The sequence below is a fragment of the Tachyglossus aculeatus genome, chromosome 22, assembly GCF_015852505.1.
Source record: "Tachyglossus aculeatus isolate mTacAcu1 chromosome 22, mTacAcu1.pri, whole genome shotgun sequence".
Taxonomy (NCBI): Eukaryota; Metazoa; Chordata; class Mammalia; order Monotremata; family Tachyglossidae; genus Tachyglossus; species Tachyglossus aculeatus.
This window is the reverse complement of record NC_052087.1, coordinates 46,383,880-46,404,560: the sequence shown is the minus strand read 5'-3', so window position 1 is coordinate 46,404,560 and position 20,681 is coordinate 46,383,880. Positions and strand designations below refer to the sequence as shown.

The 20,681-nt window shown below is 49.5% G+C and overlaps 1 protein-coding gene across 1 annotated transcript in view; it reads right to left on the bottom strand.

Annotated features, from left to right (window-relative positions):
- Positions 1-20,681, bottom strand: part of OTOG (otogelin) — a 133,401-nt gene that overhangs the window by 8,346 nt on the left and 104,374 nt on the right. The window contains exons 41-54 of the mRNA XM_038765354.1: positions 18,963-19,183; positions 17,083-17,221; positions 16,090-16,284; positions 14,990-15,199; positions 13,589-13,693; positions 11,893-12,003; positions 10,264-10,368; positions 8,930-9,028; positions 7,940-7,980; positions 7,425-7,500; positions 5,851-6,029; positions 3,328-3,432; positions 1,992-2,111; positions 35-80 (exon numbers count right to left, since the gene is read on the bottom strand). Of these exons, the coding sequence (XP_038621282.1) occupies positions 35-80; positions 1,992-2,111; positions 3,328-3,432; positions 5,851-6,029; positions 7,425-7,500; positions 7,940-7,980; positions 8,930-9,028; positions 10,264-10,368; positions 11,893-12,003; positions 13,589-13,693; positions 14,990-15,199; positions 16,090-16,284; positions 17,083-17,221; positions 18,963-19,183 (1,752 nt within the window). The remainder of the gene's footprint in view (positions 1-34; positions 81-1,991; positions 2,112-3,327; positions 3,433-5,850; positions 6,030-7,424; positions 7,501-7,939; positions 7,981-8,929; positions 9,029-10,263; positions 10,369-11,892; positions 12,004-13,588; positions 13,694-14,989; positions 15,200-16,089; positions 16,285-17,082; positions 17,222-18,962; positions 19,184-20,681) is intronic.

The window sequence follows — 20,681 nt, the reverse complement described above, 5'->3', positions numbered from 1 at the left end:
CCCAACACCCTACAGGGTCCCCAGGGTCACTCACATGTCCGGCAACAGCCTTCCAGGAAAGGCACCACGTACCCTCCACTCTAGACAGAAAGGGGGATGGGGAGATGAGTTAAGTATAAATCGTAGAGCTCCACTCTGAGAGTTGCCTGAATCCCATCCAAATCAGTTCGGCCCCAACATTTCCTACTTTCTCCCTCCTTGTGACTCTCTGGGAGCCTCTACAACAACCACACAGCATCTTCTTTTTGCTACGAGCCAGAGCTTTTATGAAGATACACGGATTCCTTCTAACACAAATACCTGTGGAGCCAGCAGTGCTAGGCTCTTTGCCCGAATTATTTGACTAACGGCCTCAATTCTCCACCTTCCTAGTATTCCTGACTCCTAGAACTGTGGGAGAAGCAGGGTGGCCTAGTGGAACGAGCATGGTCCCGGGAGGCAGAAGACTTGAGTTCTAATTCCGGATCCAACCACTTACGTTTTTATTTTTTTTTAATTGTATTGGTTAAGTGCTTACTATGTGTCAGTCACTGTACTAAGCACTGGGGTAGATACAAGTTAATAAGTTGGACAGAGTCTCTACCTCATATAGGGCTCACAGTCTTAATCCCCATTTTACAGATGAGGTCACTGAGGCACAGAGAAGTGAAGTGACTTGCCCAAGGTCACACAGCAGACAAGTCGGGATTAAAAGCCAGGTCCTTCTGATTTACAGGCACGTGCTCTATCCACTATCCACTAGATCATGCTGCTTCTCTGCTGGGTGAACTTGGGCAAGTCACTTAACTTCTATGTGCCTCAGTTCCTTCATCCACAAAGTGGGGATTCAATACCTGCTCTCCCTCCTAAGACTGTGAGCCCCAAATGGGACTTGATTATCCTGTATCTATTCTAGTACTCAGTACAGTGGTTGGCACAGAGTATGTACCTAACAAATAGCACAAATATTACTACCCTGAATTGACCTTATGGACAAATGAAATCTCTCCTACTAACATGATTCTCTGGAAATGCGGCACGGTTGGGCTAATCCCCCTCATATGCTGGAAAACAGCTATTATGTTCCCCCATCACTTATCTCTTCCCTAAGCTAAAAAACCTGAAGCTCTATCTGTAGACCCTTTCTTTTCCCCAGCTGTAATGCTTTTTATTGTTCTTCTCTGCACCCTCTCTTTACTTTGCCTGGGAAGACTTGGCTTAAGAAGGTGGCCTCCACAAACCCCTTAGGCAGCCATCCTCTAGCTGGGCTCTCTGGGTCGGGGGGGACTTGGGGAGAAGGGGGAAGAGTATAGGGAGGAGGAGGAGGAGGAGGGAGAGGAGGAGAAAGAGGAGGAGGAAGTGGGAATACTATTTATTAACTGCCTCCTGGATGCAAAGCACAATACTTAGCCTGGATAAAAATACATAGGTGAGAATTAGACCTGGTCCCATGTTCCCAAGGAGATCACAGTCTAAGGTACTGGGTGAGACGGTGGATGCAGAAGTGAAAGGGACTGAGGACAGAAACACAGGAAAGGTGAAACAATAAAAACACAAAACAACTTTAAAGGACATAATGAATACAATAAGAGCAACAGGGTACTGTGGCTAGAGGAGCAGAGTTTTTAGTAACCTTAGTAGCTTAACAGCCCAATATCTTGACTTGTTCAGCAACCTCAACCACCTCTTTCACTTGCTATTGGTCTAAGCCAATTATTATTATTATATTTGTTAAGCATTTACTATGTGTCAAGTACAAAGCGCTGGGTTAGATACAGGTTAATAGGTCAGACATAGTCCCTGTCCCATATCGGGCTCACAGTTTAAGTAGGAGGGAGAACAGCTGAGGAAGCTGAGGTACAGAGAAGCTAAATGACTTGCCCAAGGTCACACAGCAAATAATTGGTAGAGGATTAGATCCCAGGTCCCCCCAGCTCTTCCTCTGACTGTGCCTTTTACACTAGACCAAATGTGGGGAAGGACCTGGGGGCCACCTCCACCGTAACACTGACCTTCAGGCAGTCTGTTTCATTGAAGGGTGGGCAGCTGATGGGTGAGTCAACCAGGATGGCCCCCACCTCGGTACTGGTGCAGTCGTACCTGACACAGTTAGAAATCCACGAGGTTCCAGGCTGCTGGGGGAAGAGGAGGACCTGGAAAAAGGGAGCCTGGAACTCCCTCCCCCTCCATATGCGCCAGACCACCACCCTCCCCACCTTCAGAGCATTATTATGTCACATAGTAATAATAATAATAGCATTTATTAAGCGCTTACTATGTGCAAAGCACTGCTCTAAGCGCTGGGGAGGTTACAAGGTGATCAGGTTGTCCCTTGGGGGTGTCACAGTCTTAGTCTCCATTTTACAGATGAGGTAACTGAGGCCCAGAGAAGTTAAGTGACTTGCCCAAAGTCACATAGCTGACAACTGGTGGAGCCGGGATTTGAACCCATGACCTCTGACTCCAAAGCCCGTGCTCTTTCCACAGAGCCACGCTGCTTCATATCTTCTCCAAGAGGCCTCCCTGATTAACCCTCTTTCCCCCGGATCCCTCTCCCTTCTGCATCATCCAAGCACTTGGATCTGTGACCTTTGGGCATTTGATTCTTCCCCCACCCTCAACCCATCACAACACTTATGTATATATCTTTAAATGCTATATTATAAATTATTCATTTATATTAATGTCTGTCTCCCCCTCTAGACTGTAAGCTCATTGTGGGCAGGGAGTTTTTCAGGCAGCTCTGTTGTATTGCATAGAGAAGCAGCGTGGCTCAGTGGAAAAGAGCATGGGCTTTGGAGTCAGAGGTCATGGATTCAAATCCTGGCTCTGCCAATTATCAGCTGAGTGACTTTGGGCAAGTCACTTCACTTCTCTGTGCCTCAGTTACCTCATCTGTAAAATGGGGATTAAGACTGTGAACCCCCCGTGGGACAACCTGATCACCTTGTAACCTCCCCAGTGCTTAGAACAGTGCTTTGCACCTAGTAAGGGCTTAATAAATGCCATCATCAGTATTATTATTATTATTGTACTCTCCCAAGCGCTTAGTACAATGTTCTGTACATAGCATTCAAATATCATTGATGATTAGACTGCAGATGCACCACTAAAGCAGGGGCTCCACGCAGGATCAAATTTGCACTGAGGTGGGCCTCCCCTCTCCTCCCACCTCCAGTGACCAACTTTGGGGAAAGCTTTACATAAAGGGAACTTATGCTGGCTGGTGAAATGGCTGCCTCGACATTAATGGACAGATGCAGAAAAATCCAGGGGTTGCACATAGTCAACACAATAAATACATTCGTTCAATCTACTGATTAATTGATCGGGTGGGCCGGGATTTACCTTAAACTTGGACACAGTGCCATTGGGGAATGTATGAAGGCAGGACACATTTCTGCAGGTCCCGCAGCAGGTGGACACATCTCTTGGGGGCTCATACTCTTGGTTCTGCCAAAATCAACCACAGGAGAGACCCTTCAACAGCTCTTCCTGATGCTCACTGCCCCCCAGGCTCTCATGGGCTCCAAGACCCCACTGCCCAGGACTCTGGAAGGGCAGTGCAGGAAGTCCTCCTACTGGCAAATGTCTCTCAACCTCATTTCTTCTAGTGAAGATGGAAAAAGGAGGGTCAGCATTGTCCTCCCCACAGTCACCCTGCAAAAACACCTAGGGGTAATTAGGGTCATCTTTCAGGATGTTTTCTCCTGACCCACCTAGTTAATCTTTTTCCTGCTGGGCCAAGGTTTCCCACATCTTTGGTTGCTCTTCTCTGGGCCCTTGATGCAGAGGTGGATAGGCAAACACTGGGGGTTCTTGAGGAGTGGGGAGATAGCCTGAACTCTTTTTTTTCAGAAAAGTGATTTGGGCAGCAGAGCAGTGTGGATTGGAGTGGGGAGGGTTATGAGGCTGAAATCAAGCTGGACTCCTCCTCCCCCTCCCATCCCCTTAATGTAGGGGTTCCTCAAGGGTCAGTTCTTCGTTCCCTTCTGTTCTCCATCTATACTTACTCCCTTGGTGAACTCATTCTCTCCCATGGCTTCAACTATCATCACTACGCTGATGACACCCAAATCTACATCTCTACCCCTGTTATCTCTCCCTCCCTCCAGGCTCTTATCTCCCCCCCACCACCTTTCAGGACATCTCCATCTGAATGGCTGCCCACCCACTAAAATTCAACATGTCAAAGACTGAGCTCCTTATCTTCCTTCCCAAACCTTGTCCTCTCCCTGACTTTCCTGTCACTGTGGACGGCACTACCAAGAAGAAGCAGTGTGGCTCAGTGGAAAGAGCCCAGGCTTTGGAGTCAGAGGTCATGGGTTCAAATCCTGGCTCCACCACTTGTCTGCTGTGTGACTTTGGGCAAGTCACTTCACATCTCTGGGCCTCAGTTCCATCATCTGTAAAGTGGGGATGAAGACTGTGAGCCCCACATGGGACAACCTGATCATCTTGTAACTTCCCCAGTGCTTAGAACAGTGCTTTGCACATGGTAAGCACTTAATAAATACCATCATTATTATTATTACCATCCTTCCTGTCTCACAAGCCCTCCACCTTGGTGTCATCCTCAACTCCACTCTCTCATTCCCCCCACATATCTAATCAGTCACCAAAACCTGCCGGTCTCACCTCCGCAACATTGCCAAGATCCGCCCTTTCCTCGCCATCCAAACCGCTACCTTGCTAGTTCAATCTCTCATCCTATCCCGACTGGATTAATGCCTCAGCCTCCTTTCTGACCTCCCATCCTCCTGTTTCTTCCAGCTTCAGTCTATACTTCACTCTGCTGCCCGGATTATCTTTGTACAGAAACATTCTGGGCATGTCACTCCCCTCCTCAAAAATCTCCAGTGGCTGCCTATCAACCTTCGGTTCAAGCAAAAACTTCTCCTTCTCGGCTTCAAGGCTTTCCATCACCTCACCCCCTCCTACCTCACCCCCCTTCTCTCCTTCTACAGCCCAGCCCGCACACTCTGCTCCTCTGCAGCTAAGCTCCTCACCATGCCTCGTTCTTGCCTATTTTGCCGTCGACCCCTGGCCCACGTCCTACTTCTGGCCTGGAATGCCCTCCCTCCACACATCCTTCAAACTAGCTCTCTTCCTCCCTTCAAAGCCCTACTGAGAGCTCACCTCCTCCAGGAGGCCTTCCCAGACTGAGCCTCCCCCGTTGTTCCTCTCCTCCTCCCCCCCTCCCCATCACCCCACCTATGTCCTACCCCCTTCCCCTCCCCACAGTACTTGTATATATTTGTACATATTTATTAGTCTATTAATTTTATTAATGATGTTTATATAGCTATAATTCTATTTATTCCGATGGTATTGACACCTAACTGCTTGTTTTGTTTTGTTGTCTATCTTCCTCTTCTAGACTGTGAGCCTGTTGTCGGGTAGGAAGGTAAAAGGGCACTTGAGTCTACATCTTACTTCCACTACACTCTCCCAAGTGCTGCACATAATTAGCACCCAATGAATTCATCCCCTGCGACCCAGTTCATTATAATTTCACCCTTCTCCTCTTCCTCCCCCTGCACTCTGATCTCAATGAAGGGACTCCTGTTTCCTCCTGCATTGCCATGTTCTCACTCTCCTGCCCATGCACACCACCATGACCACTTCCTATTAGGTGCTACAAAAAATTGCTGATTTGTACTTCCCAAGCACTTAGTACAGTGCTCTGCACACAGTAAGCGCTTGGTAAATATGATTGTATGAATGAATGTAATGAATGAGGGAAGGGAAAGGGAGGGAAGGGAAGGAAGGAGGAGGGAAGGAAAGGGAAGGGAAAGGAAAGACGCCTCCCGGCTGCTCGAGGCCTGACGAAGGGTTTGGGTAGAGGCGGCCCCCAAGCCGGTGGCTTACGGCTGTGCAGTTGCGTTGACAAATGACGGACGTGGTGTTGATCTGATAGAAGTTGGTGTCCGGGTCCAGGACGTGGGTGCAGCGGGAGGTGAGGCACCTGCCGTCGGCGCCGTGCTCCACGACCGTCTGTCCGGGCCGCAGGACCCCGCGCTGGCGGCTGACGCACACCCGCTCCCTCACTGGCAGGGGAAGCACAGCCGGCCTCACGGCCCCGGGAGTGGGGCTGGGCCGGGAGCCTACCTGCCACGCCCGGGGATGGGGACCGGGATGGGGCCGGGACCGGACGGGGCCCAAGAACCGGTTGCTGCTCTCATATTATTATTATGATATGTATCAAGCACTTAAACTATGTGCCAGGCACTGTACTAAGCGCTAGGGTGGATCTAAGCATATCGTGTTTGACACAGCCCCATCCCACGTGGGGCTCATGGTCTCCATCCCCATTTTCCAGATTGGGGAACTGAGGCCCAGAGAAGTAAAGTGACTTGCCCAAGGTCACACAGCAGACAAGCGGATTAGAACCCATCTGAATTGTACTCTCCAAGTGCTAGTACAGTGCTCTGCCCACATTAAGCGCTCAATAAATATGATTGAATGAATGACCAGCCCTGGAGGGGGCAGGGCTGGGGCTGAAGGAGGAGACCTCCCCAAAGCCCCCCGGGGCCTTGTGTGAGTGCTCAACATCAGTCTTCTATGACTGACATTCCCGAGCCCTAAAACACTCCTCACGGGTGTGACCACAGGCCTCGGGGCCAGGGCCAAAGCACTAAAAACAATAATAACGGTAATAATAATAGTAAAAATTGTGGCATTTGTTAAGCCCTTACTGTGTACCAGTCACTGTAACTTTGTGCCTTAGTTACCTCCTCTGTAAAATGTGGATTAATAATAATAATACTAATAATGATGGTATTTGTTAAGTGCTTATTATGTGCCAAGCACTGTTCTAAGTGCTAGGGTAGATAGAGGGTGATCAGGTTGTCCCACATGGGGCTCACTTTTTATCCCCATTTTACAGATGAGGGAACTGAGGCACAGAGAAGTTAAGTGGCTTGCCCAAGGCCACACAGCAGACAAGTGGCGGAGGCAGGATTAGAACCCACGTCCTCTGACTCCCAAGCTGCACTCTTTCCACCAAGCCACGCTGCTTCTCACAATTATTAAGACTGAAACTGTAAACCCCACATGGGACAACCTGATCACCCTATATCTACTCCAGTGCTTAGAACAGTGCTTGGTACATAGTAAATCCTTAACAAATACCATTATTATTATTATTGTTATCATTATTATTATTAAGTGCTGGGATGGATATGAGTAAAGTGGGTTGGACCCGGTCCCTGTCCCACATAGAGCTCCCAGTCTCCATCCCCATTCTACAGATGAGATAACTGAGGCCCAGAGAAGTGAAGTGACTTGCCCAAGGCCACACAGCAGACAAGTGGCGGAGTCAGGGTTAGAACCCATGACCTTGGACTCCCAGGCTGCTTCTCATTGCATTGCCCCAGACCCCTGGGGATGGCACCCCCACAGCTGCCTTGACCCATCCCCCCACTTCAGGCCTCTTGGCTCACCACACTTATAGGTGGTGCAGTTGCAGACATTCTCCACACTCTCCTGGAACTTCTTGTCCACCTCGAGCTTCTCCCCCTGGGCAAGGACAGAGGGACAGAGGCTCAGACTGTGCCTGGGCTCTGTCGAGTGCTCCCCTTTAAGCTTCTGGAAACCAAGACCAAGATCTGGGGATGGGGGTACTCAGGTCCACTCCCAACCCTAGTCCAGAGTCTGGCATGCACCACCCATCCATTGGTCAGGGGGCTAGTACAGTGTCCTGCCCAGGGCCCAAGGATGCTCAGCCCATCTGAGGGCTGTGCATGACTGGGGGCCGAGGGGGAAGAATTTTACTGGAATCATCGCGGGGCGTTTTTCAGACTGCTTCAATCGGCTCCTCCAGAAAAGCATCCTGGCCACTCCATGGCTCTGCTGTCATTTCCCTTATTAGCAATCAGACCAGTCCCTCCTCATTCCCCTGGCCCCCCACCCCTGCTCAGGGCTGGTGTGGGACTGGGGTAAGGACAGGGCTCTGTACCAGGGGGCACTGAGGCACTGGGATCGTGTTGCATTTGCACTCTGTAAAACACAAAGAACAGAAGACAAGTCACCAACGTTTTCATCTATTCTGAGTCCAGTCCAAGCCATGGCCCCATCCCTTAGAGTTTTCTGTTTTAAGGTCCCAGGAACTCCTCAGCCTCAGAGCCCTGGGCAGCCCTGAGCTTAGATCTGCCCAATAACAATGATTGTGGTATTTGTTAAGTGAAAGCTCAGCTCCTCCAGGAGGCCTTCCCAGATTTAGCCCCCCTTTTCCTCTGCTCCTCCTCGCCTCCCCATTGCCCCGACTTGCTCCCTCTGCTCTACTCCCCTCCCCTAAGCACTTGTCATCATCAATCGTATTTATTGAGCGCTTACTGTGTGCAGAGCACTGTACTAAGCGCTAGGGAAGTACAAGTTTGAAACATATAGAGTCAGTCCCTACCCAACAGTGGGTGTGTATATATGTACATATTTATAATTCTATTTATTTTATTAAGGATGTGGCTATATCGCCCCCTTCTAGACTGTGAGCCCATTATTGGGTAGGGACCGTCTCTATATGTTGCCGACTTGTACTTCCCAAGCACTTAGTACAGTGCTCTGCACACAGTAAGCACTCAATAAATTCGATAGAGTTAATCAATGAATGAATATGTGCCAGGCACTGTAATAATAATAATAATAATAATAATAATAATAATAATAATAATGGCATTTGTTAAGCGCTTACTATGTTTAAAGTACTGTTCTAAGCACTGGGGAGGATACAAGGTGATCCGGTTGTACCATGTGAGGCTCACAATCTTAATCCCCATTTTACAGACGAGGTAACTGAGGCCCAGAGAAGTTAAGTGATTTGCCCATGGTCACACAGCAGGCAAAGTGGCAGAGCCTGGATGAGAATCCAGGTCCACTGACTTCCAGACCCATGCTCTTTCCGCTAGGCCACACTGCTTCCCTGTGGAGTGTCCCAGGAAGGTGACCTTACCGCACGTCTGATAGGGGCAGCATCTTGCAGGGCTCCACACCTCCACCAGAGCCGTCCCCATGCTACAGCTGATCCGGGGGCAACGGAAACTCTCACACACTGTCAGAAAGAAGGTCCAATTAGCTTCTCTCCAAAGAAACATGTAATGTGGAGGGTGGGAAATGACCCCGAGTTGGGTGCTCTGAATATCACGCTCACCTCCAGGGTCATCCGGTCTCACCTCGCCCTACCTCCAGCACAAGCAGCCTGGGCTGTGAAGAAAACCAGGCTGCTGCCCAGACAAAATTTTCATGAAAAAGGAAAGCCAATGCCCAGCACCAGGGGTTGTCATGCCCTGGGCTCCCGCGGTCCTGCTGTCAGAGGGAGAGTTGCCAGGCTTTAGTCCGTGTGGTCCTTGGTGGGGTCAGGGAAGGGGAGGCTGATGGGCTTTTCCCTGAGGAAGATTAGTGTGCCTCGCCTCTCAGCTCCCTTTGGGTACTGGATGTGCCAAAGGCACAAACTCCTGGGTCAGGCTCCTGTCTGCCTTCTTGGATCCCTCACCCTTCTTCTCTCCAGTATCTCTTCTTCCTGTTCCCTTCACTCCAAACCGGCTCCCACTAGCCTTCTCCTACTCCCATTCTGCACATTCCCATCGCTGCTCCTGGGCTCGGAGCAGTCTCTCACCCATTCATTCATTCATTTATTCAATAGTATTTATCAAGCACTAACTGTGTGCAGAGCACTGTACTAAGCACATGGGAGAGTACAACACAATAAACAGACACATTCCCTGACTACAACAAACTTATAGGAAGGCCTCCCTGGTTAAATGTGAATAATAACAATAATAATAATAATAATAATAATAATGGGATTTATTAAGTGCTTACTATGTGCAAAGCACTGTTCTAAGCGCTGGGGAGGTTACAAGGTGATCAGGTTGTCCCACGGGGGGCTCACAGTCGTAATCCCCATTTTACAGATAAGGTAACTGAGGCACAGAGAAGTTAAGTGATTTGCCCAAAGTCACACAGCTGACAATTGGCGGAGCAGGGATTTGAACCCATGATCTCTGACTCCACAGCCCATGCTCTTTCCACTGAGCCACACTGCTTCTCTGAGAATGAGAACTCTGTGACTTCTCTCATTTCCAGGAGGCTGTGTTTTTTTAATGGTATTTGCTAAGCACTTACTGTGTGCCAGGCACACAGTATCTGGAATGTAAGGATCCAGAATAAGGATCTGGAATATAGTGTCCCATCTACACCCCTCCCAGGCCCTCAGGGCGCCAGCCCCATTGGCAAGGATGGGTCTGACTTGGTCTCTGAAGCTAGAGGGAAACCTAGAAGACTCACCGCAGTGGTAAGCTGGGCAGCAGCGCTCCTCAGTGATGTTCCCAGCCACCATGAGTACCTCTCCTTCCTGACACTTCGGGATCTGATCTGAGCAAACGCCACAGGCTGTGAAGGGGGAAGAGACATAAGGCTCATAAACAGAAGAAAAGCAAAAAAAGAGAAGGTGGGGAAGGGGAGAGAGAGAGAGAGAGAGAGAGAGAGAGAGAGAGAGAGAGAGAGAGAGAGGATAAAGCCTCCAGTGGGCCTAATGGAAAGATACTGCCATTGGAAAGAAGCCCGAGGGGTCAACTCATCCAGCCCACTGTCTTCAATTCTAAATGTCCAAAGCAAATCTCCAGAGACAGAGATTTTACAATCTCCCCTACAATCTCAGATGACCAAAAAATCCTTTCTGATTCTAGCAATTCTTTCCTCCTTCTGGCATGTCAGTCTAAGTCTCCTTGTTGACTCCACAGGGCAGCATAAGCATTGCTGATCAGTGACCTCTTCCTACTGACCATTCATCTCAGTCCCCCTTTTTCCAGGCTAAGCATTCAAACTCTTTCAGCCTTTCTGGCTCATTTCTCCACCCCTTACAGAAAATGCTAAGACCAAAGTTGGGCCATAGGTCCTCCAGGGTCCAGGTAGAGGTTAAATGTCATCATCACCATCACAAATGGCATTTATTGATCCCTGGGAACTATTCAAAAGAAGATTCAGTCCCTGCTTTTGAGGTGCTTACAATCTAAAGAGTAAGGCACAGGGAAAGAGACTGCCTATCATAAAGTAGGTAAAAGAATGAGAGATTGGTGCAGGGGTGGGAGTGATGATTTGGGGGCAACCTCCTCTCTCCTCCTGTCCCCTTTACCCTACCTTTCTCTTGATCCTAATAATAATAACTATGGTATTTATTAAGTGCTTACTGTATACCAAGCACTATATTAAGTACTGGAGTAGATACAAGGTAATCAGATCCCACAGGGGACTCACAGACCAGGTAGGAGGGAGAACAGGTACTGAATTCCTGTTTTACTGATGAGATAACAGAAGCACAGAGGAGTTAAGTGAGTTGCTCAAGGTCACACAGCAGACAAGTGGCGGAGCTGGGATTAAAACCTGGGTCCTCTGACTCCTAGGCCCGTGCTATTTTCACTATGCTTCGCTGCTTCCCTAATTTGAGGAAAAGTCTTATCCAGGACCAAGGGCCATAACTTCAAGCCCAAGTACTCAAAATCCTCTCCAAACCTCAATTATTATGAGAGTAGCTTCATCCTACTCTCCATCACACCTTTCCCCAGAAATGAGCAACAGAAATGTGTTTAAGTCTCTCCTCTAAGTCCTCAGATAGCTCATTCTCTCCTTGGAGATTATGTTTACTTGTTCTTTGGAATCTTCCCAATCATTTTAGTACAGTACTCTGCCTTAGAGTGAGTGCTCAAGAAATGTCACTGATTGACTCATTGATTTCTGTCTCTACCTGCCCTGGAGGAAGTGCCAGAGAGGATGGAATGGTCACAGTGGCATCAGATAAGAGGGGGTTGGAGAGTCCACAGAAGGGGTAGTAGCCTCCAAACCACCGAAGGTCGGCTGGATCCCCGACAGCCAGTTGGCCCCTTCCCCTCCCCAGTCTCCCAGCCCGGCTCCCAGTACCACAAATGTAGGAGATACAGCAGGTGTGCTCCAGCCAGCCGGCTATCAGAGTCTGGTCCTGGCGGCAGCGGGGAGCCTGGCCCACTGGCTCACACTTCTCCGGGTCACAAGCTGGGAAAAGACCAAGCCATCGGAGTCTGCACAAGGCATCCCATGCCCAGTCCCAGCCTAGGCCCTGCCCCACCCAACTCCGCGCAGTGCAGACTTGGTTTCCCCAGCTGGCCCAGCTCCTTCCCTGACCTGGTCCTGGCCTTAACTAACTCCATCCCTATGACCTAGCCTCTGCCCAGCTGTATTCTAATTCTGGCCAGGCCTGTCTTTTTTCTTTTAAATGATATTTGCTAAGCACTTACTACGTGCCAGGTACAGCACTGGGATAGATACAAGATGATCACATTGGACACATTCCATGACCCATGGCTCACGGTCTTAATCCCCATTTTACAGATGAGGTATCTGAGGCTTGAGAGAAGTAAAGTGATTTGCCCAAGGTCATGCAGCAGACAAGTGGAGGATCCGGGATTAGAACCCAGTTCCTCTGACTCCCAGGTCCATGCTCTTTCCACCAGGCAACTCTGCTTCTTACCAATGATGATGATAATAATAATAATAGTAATGGTATTTGTTAAGTGCTTATTATGTGACAAGTACTATACTAAGCACTGGGGGAAATATAAAATAATCAGACTGAACACAGTCCTTATCCCATAAGGGGTTCAAAGTCTAAGAGGGAGAGGGAATAGGTATTGAAACCCCATTTTTCAGATGCGAAAACTGAGGCACAGAGGAGTTAATTGACTTGCCCAAAGTCATACAGCAGGCAAGTGGTAGAGCCGGGATTAGTACCTAAACCAAGTCAGGATTAGAACTCAGGTCCTTCTGACTCCCAGGCCCATGATCTATCCACTAGGCAACCTGCTTGAAGCAACTGCCTTCAGAGCCGATACTCGGGAAGGGCCTTGAGCCCAAATACAGAAGTTCTCTTTCGAATCCATTTACTAGTAATAGAATTTACTGTTCTATTTATTTTGTTGGCTTTAATTCTATTTGTTCTGACGACTTGACACCCGTCCACATGTTTTGTTTTGTTGTCTGTCTCCCCCTTCTAGACTGTGAGCCAGATGTTGGGTAGGGACCGTCTCTATATGTTGCCGACTTGTACTTCCCAAATGCTTAGTACAGTGCTCTGCACACAGTAAATGCTCAATAAATACGATTGAATGAATGAATGAACTACTACTAATAATAATGATGGTATTTGTTAAGCACTTTCCATGTGCCAAGCACTGGTCTAAGTACTAGGTAGATACAAGGTAATGAGGTTGTCCCACGAGGGGCGCACAGTCTTAATCCCCATTTTACAGATGAGGTAGCTGAGGCACAGAGAAGTTAAGTGACTTGCCCAAAGTCACACAGCTGACAAGTGGTGGAGTCAGATTAGAACCCACGACCTCTGACTCCCAAGCCAGTGCTCTTTCCACTAAGCCACACTGCTTCACTACTACTACTACAATTACTACTACCACCACCACCACCACTGGACTGTACCCCCTCCTGGGGTGTGGAGGGAGGTGTGAGTAAAGTAGCCCCACCTTGTTCCAGTGCTAAGCCATTGCATTTGGGTCCTCATGCTGTTTCCTGCAAAGACTCAGTTAGCCAATGCTTTATCTGGGCTCACCGGGCCACAGACACTCACCACACTTGTAGTTGGGGCAGCAAGAATCTTCCTGGTAGGATGGGATTAGTTTCTCTGAGCTCTTGCATTCGGGGATGAGACTGTCACACAGTGTTTGATTGCACACTAATAACAGAAACCACAGAGCAGTGAAAAGGACAACCCCGCATGCCAATCGATGAATCAATGGCATTTATTGAGTGCTTACTGCATGCAGACCACTGTACTAAGCCCTTGGGAGAGTACAATATAACAGAGTTGGTAGGCGTGTTCCTGTAGGGACTGTCTCTACATGTTGCCAGCTTGTACTTCCCAAGCGCTTAGTACAGTGCTCTGCACACAGTAAGCACTCAATAAATACGATTGAAAGAATGAATGAAAAGGAGCTGATGGTCTAAAGGGGAAGCTTACAGACTAGAGTTGGCTTTTCAGGTGGGTGAGCAGAGGACAAAGCTCACTCTCCAGCCCTTGGCTTGATGAAATCTCCACCAAATCTGCAGGAGAATGGGCTACTATCCCTTTCTGGCAGGCTCACCAGAAGCATTCTGCTCATTTGAACCTGAATCAGGGCTCTCTGAACAGAGGGCTCACCTGTGCCTCAGAAGCTCTATGAGGGAATAACCCACCCGGGGGGTGAGTGCCCCACTTTCAATAATAATGATAATAATAGTAACAATTGTGGTATTTGTTAAGCACTTACTTTTTGAAGCACTGGAGTGGATATAAGCAAATCGGGTTGGACACAGTCCCTGACCCACATGGGGCTCACAGTCTTAACCCCCATTTTACAGATGAGGTAACTGAGGCCCAGAGAAGTGAACTGACTTGCCCAAGGTCGCAAACAGCAGATAAGTGGTGGAGTCAGGATTAGAACACAGGTCCTTGTGACTCCAGGGCCTGGGCTCCATCCACAGGCCACGCTCCTTCTCCTTCACCACAGGAGAAGAGAGCCCCTTAGCTCTCTGAACATCGGCAGGCCAGTCCTGCGATGGCCACCAATGCTCTCAGCTTGACCTAAGCTGTTGAAACTGGCCACTGACTAACTGATGTCCTAGACTACCCTCAAGCTGCCCATCCCATAGTGCCCAGCACAGGTGCCTTCCTGGACACAGGATGGCTTCCCAGTTTATGTGCAAGACTGAGATGAAATGCCAAAGTGGGGCAAGAGAGCAAGGAGGAGGGAAAGGTTGTCTCCAGTGGGGGCTTGTGGGAAACAAATTTTTCACTGGCCCCATTTAGAAAGCCAGAACAGGCAGCAGCAGCCTGCCTGGAAGGAGCCCAATGCTTTGCTCAGATTCTCTCCACCCACTCATTTCCCGACTGGGCCTTGGCTTCTTTCTGTGCCCCTGTTCGACCCCAAGGCCTCTTTCCCCAGCCCCACCCCAGGGCCGGGGGTGGGGGCAGGCTGCTGGGTTCTCTCACCACAGATGGTCCTTGGGCAGCAGGAGTGGTCATTAGGCAGCATCAAAGCCACTTCCCCAAAGCGGAGGCACCCCTGGGGGGGCTCGGGGCAGGGGGGCTCCACGGGGATGACGGTCTCGTTGTCCACGCACCGGTGCACACAGCAGCCGCTGAGAGAGGTGTTCCAGGTTTCCCCCAGGGCCCGGGGGACTCCTGAGCTGTCCGTGCAGGCTGGGTCAAGGCAATGGAGGGGAATTCAGCGTCAGGGAGTTTTCAGATGTTCTTCTCCAGGAGCACAGGGAACTGGACTTCCCAACCCGGGTCAATGTAAAAAGATGGCATCCAGTACTGACCGCTACCAGCGCATCTGTTAGATACTTTGGGAGGGGCCATGAACCCTTAAATTTTCAGGGCTCCTGAGGGACTCCTTGTAACCCAAAAAAAGTAAGGCCCCTCCCACGGTGCCCTGAGAAAATTATATTTGCCTGGCAGGATCTGACTTCAGGTTCCTAAATAACCTCCAGGTTCACTAGCAGAGAGTAACAGGCGGTATCAGCCACTCAATAATAATAATTATTATTATGGCACTTATTATGTGGCAGGCACTGCACTAAGCGCTGGGGCGGATACAAGCAAATCAGGTTGGACACTGTTCCTGTCCCACATGGGACTCACAGTCTCTATCCCCATTTTACAGATGAGGGAACTGAGGCCCAGAGAAGTGAAGTGATTCACCCAAGGCCACACAGCAGACAAGTGGCGGAGCCGGGATTAGAATCCATGACTTTCCGACTCCCAGGCCTGTACTCTATCCATTATGCCATGTTGATTCTCATGAATGAATGAGAAATCAATTATTTACAAAGAATAGGAGCAGGGGGAAGAAAAAAAATATCAGTGGTAATAGCAGGAGAATGGAAAAGATGAACGAGAAGGATAAATAAGCGAAGATACATGTGCGCAATCCTGTATGGGCTTCGTGACTCATGTTGAGCCCCATGGCTCCGCTGAGGACTTGACGTCAACAAGGGGCAGCGGGGCAGAACTGCCGCCCCCGCCTCCCCAACTCCAGGGGCTGATGCCCAGTGAGACGAGGAGTCAAAGCCGGAAGGGGCACCTACCACATTTTTCCTCGGGGACACAGAGAGGGGCGTAGGGCCTGTGCAACAATGTCCCCTCTGAACAGACACAGCCCTCACTAAGCCCCTGGCACAGGTCGGTCTCCTGGTCTTCCAGGTCGCTCTCCCGGCATGTCCGGGCCTTGGCACATGCTGCCAGGCAGGGCTGGTACGCAGAGTTTCCGGGGCAGGGAAAAGCTGCTAGCACAAAATCAATCCATCAATCAATGGTATTTATTAAGAAGAAGAAGAAGAATTATGGCATTTGTTAAGCGCTTACTATGTGGCGGGAACTGTACTAAGTTCTAGGATGGACACAAGCAGATCACATTGGATGCAGTCCTTGTACCACATGGGACACACAATCCCAATCCCCATTCTACAGATGAGGTAACTGAGGCACAGAGAAGTTAAGTCACTTACCCAAGGTCAAACCACAGGCAAGTGGCAGAGCCGGGATAAGAACCCATGACCTTCTGCATCCCAGGCCCGTGCTCTATTCATTACACCATGCTGCTTCTGAGAGCTTACGGTGTGCATAGCACTTGAATAAGCTAAGCACACAGGAGTGTGCAGTACAGTCATTGGGAGACATGAGCCCTGCCCTCTGGGAGATGACCATCTTCGGGGGAGACAAAAGAATCAGTGGCACAGACAGGAGGGGGGCAGCCGATCTGTTCCCTGGGATAAACTGTGGGGGGCGAGGAAAGGGGAGGGAGGGGTGGGAAAGGGCCTCTCCCTAGCTCCGTGTGGAGCTGTGGCTTCTTTTCATTCAATCGCCTTTATTGAGCGCTTACTGTGTGCCAAGCTTCTTCTGCCATGAACAAGGACCCTACCGCTGTCTCCTCTTGGGCACCCTTCCTAACAATAATAATAAAAATAGTACTGTCCCCACAGGGTCCTCTCTCCCCAGTTGTGAGGACCCTCAGTGGCCCCTGACCCTCCAGGCCTCCCCTCTCACCAGAGCCCCCCTGAGCGGAAGCCCCCGACACTTACGGCAGTGATGCGGGCTCCGCCACTCCACGCAGACATTAAACCTGTTGCATATGGCCACGTAGGCAGTCAGCGCCATGCAGGGGTGCTGGATGAGCTCTGTGTCCCGGACCCAGAGCTCACAGAACTCTCTCGGGGACACCTGGTGCAGACAGTAGCCCTAATCAATCCATCCATCAGTCGTAGTTATTGAGAGCTAACTGTCTGCAGAGAACCGTACTAAGCGCTTGGGAGAGAATGACACAACAATGTAACAGAGTTGGTAGGCACATACCTTGCTCCAAAAGGAGCGGATAGTCTAGAGGTCGAGGGTACAGTCTTGTCTTAGGGGAAGTGCCCTCTTCACCTGTCCCTCCCTCCTCTCCTCCGCCCATGTCCGGGTGCAAGGTGACAGCATTTAATACACTGAGGTAGCAGCAATGGAGGTAGGAGGAAGGGGCGGGGGCCAGCAGAATATGGATAGTGTTTCTGCTTCTACCAGGCTTGAAGTGAAGCGGGCACTCATTATCCTGATAATGGGATTGGTGTAAATTACTGAGAAGCAAGGAGAGCACTGGCCTGGGACTCAGGTGGTCATGGGTTCTAATCCCAGTTCCATCACTTGTCTGCTGGTGTGACTTTGGGCAAGTCATTTCACTTCTCTGTGCCTCAGTTACCTCATCTGGTAAAATGGGGATTGAGACTGTGAGCCCCATGTGGGACAGGGACTGTGCCCAATGCAATTTTCTTGTGTCCACCCCAGTGCTTAGAACAGTACATGGCACATAGTACAGGGCTAACAAATACCACAATTATCATTATTATTAATAACTGGAGGGAGAGGGCATTTTTAATGGTACTTGTTAGGCACTTACTCTGTGCCAGACACTGTTCTAAACATTGTTAGAATCAAGATAACCAGGTTGGACACAGTCCCTCTCCCACATGAGGCTTACAGTCTAATCCCCATTTTACAGATGAGATAACTGAAGCACAGAGGAAGTGAAGTGACTTGTCCAAGATCACACAGCAGACAAGCACCTTCCCCACCTTCCCCACAGCAGCTGTATATATGTATATATGTTTATACATATTCATTACCCTATTTATTTATTTATTTTACTTGTACATATTTATTCTACTTATTTTATTTTGTTAATATGCTTTGTTTTGTTCTCTGTCTCCTCCTTCTAGACTGTGAGCCCACTGTTGGGTACAGACCGTCACTATATATTGCCAACTTGTACTTCCCAGGCGCTTAGTACAGTGTTCTGCACACAGTAAGAGCTCAATAAATACGATTGAATGAATGAATGAATGAATGAGGGGAGCTGGGATTAGAACCCAGGTCCTTTGTTTTGGCCCGGTGAATCCAGTTTGGGTATTTACATTGTTCAAATAAACTGGATAATTTCCCAAACTCCTCTCCATTATGTATTTTGTGACCCCTTTCTGTGCTTCCAGGAGAGAGTGTCATCACCACTGTCGGGGGCAGACGGTCAGTTTCATCAGTCCGATGGGTGAGGAAGTAGCCCCAGTTGCCTGTGTGACCTCCCGGGTTATGACTATTGTTCAGTCATTGAGATGAGTGTCCTGAGCTCCGCCTGAGGGAAGTGCATGACTGAGCTTCTGAATGCTTCCTGGGGGTGGGGAGAGGGTGGAGCTTGATCTGACCAGGACTGACCAGGCTTCTGCCCAGGGATGGAATGACAATGCTCCTGCTGAGGGCTGGGATGACCATACTCCTGTACAGGCCTGGGATGACCATGCTCCTACCCAGGTCTTGGATGACCATACCCCTGCCCCGAGCCACTGGGATGATCATGCTCCTGCCCAGGGCAGGACATCACAGAATAATTCCAACCCGGCTGGAGCCCCAAGCCCCCAGGGACGCAATAACATACGTGAGCATGGCAGTGGCGGAAGGTCCAATTGGACACCATCTGGACACAGGCTGAGCAATCAGTGGTGGAACAGTTGGCTTTGCGGTAGCGGGCCTTGCCCTCAGACTTCAATGAGGTGGGCACCAGCCAGCTGTCCAGAAAAGTGGCTGGGTCATCTGCATATTCGAGGACAGTGCCATTGGGCAGCATGAGGTCATTCCCCACTTCTCCATCACAGAAGCCTGCACAGACATTTTGCCAAACCAAAGCTTTACCAAAGCCTTGCAGATCCTCTCTGATCTCCCATCCTCCTGTCTCTCCCCACTTCAGTCTATACTTCATGCTGCTGCCCGGATCATCCCTGTGCAGAAACGCTCTGGGCATGTTACTCCCCTCCTCAAAAGTCTCTAGTGGCTACCAGTCACCTTACACATCTGGCAAAACCTCCTCACTCTTGGCTTCAAGGCTCTCTATCACCTCGTTCCCTCCTACCTCACCTCCCTTCTCTCCTTCTACAGCCCAGCCCGCACCCTCCGCTTCTCTGCCACTAACCTCCTCACTGTGCCTTGTTCTCGCCTGTCCCGCCGTCGACCTCAGGCCCACGTCCTCCCCCTGGCCTGGAATGTCCTCTCTCCGCACATCCGCCAAGCTAGCTCTCTTCCTCCCTTCAAAGCCCTACTGAGAGCTCACCTCCTCCAGGAGGCCTTCTCAGACTGAGCCCTCTTTTTCCTCTCCCCCTGCCCCTCCCTCCCGCCCTACCTCCTTCCCCTCCCCACAACACCTGTATATATGTTTGTACAGATTTATTACTCTATTCATTTTACTTGTACATACTTACTATTCCATTTATTTTGTCAATGATGTGCATCTAGCTTTACTTCTATTTATTCTGATGACTTGACACCTGACCACATGCTTTGTTTTGTTGTCTGTCTCCCCCCTTCTAGACTGTGAGCTCATTGTTCGGTAGGGACCGTCTCTATATGTTGCCAACTTGTACTTCCTAAGTGCTTAGTACAGTGCTCTGCACACAGAAAGTGCTCAATAAATACGATTGAATAAATGAATGAATTAATTAATTAATAAACAGAAGACTTTACCAGCCCACAGAACCTCTACAGCAGCCCACCCTCCTCTCAGGCTGTTCAGGGAGGAGAAAGAAAACCACTACCAGTGAACCAATATCCCTCTCTCTAGAAGGGCAGATTACTTTCCAACCTATTTGGAAAGTTTCAAACCTTTCAAACCTATTTGTTTGCTTTATAGAATCCTCAAACTCACTGACTCAATGAAATGGCCAAGGGCTCAGACCACAGATGTGACCACACTACTTTGAGCCAATCCAGGCTCCAAACTTTTCAGTTAATCACTATGTCCACCAATGACTTGGAGGCAAAAATCAGTCACTCCCACTAACCCTCAGTAGTGAGGAAGGAGGGAGAGGAGGAGAAGGAGGCAACCTGGGCCAGGCTGGTCACCTAGGACCCTAGTTGTCCTGTGACATGGTGGAAAGATGATCATCTGAGGACCTGGGGTCTAATCCCAGCTTCACCACTTGGCTGCTGGGTGACCGTGGGAAAAGCATGTAACTTCTCTGGGCCACACTTTCCTCATTCTGTAAAATGGGGATTCTATCCTGTTCTTCCTCTCTCTTAGGCTGGGAGTCCCATGTGAGGCAGGGACTGTCTCTCACCTGATTATCTTGTATTCCTCCAGTGCTTGGCACATAGTAAGCAATTA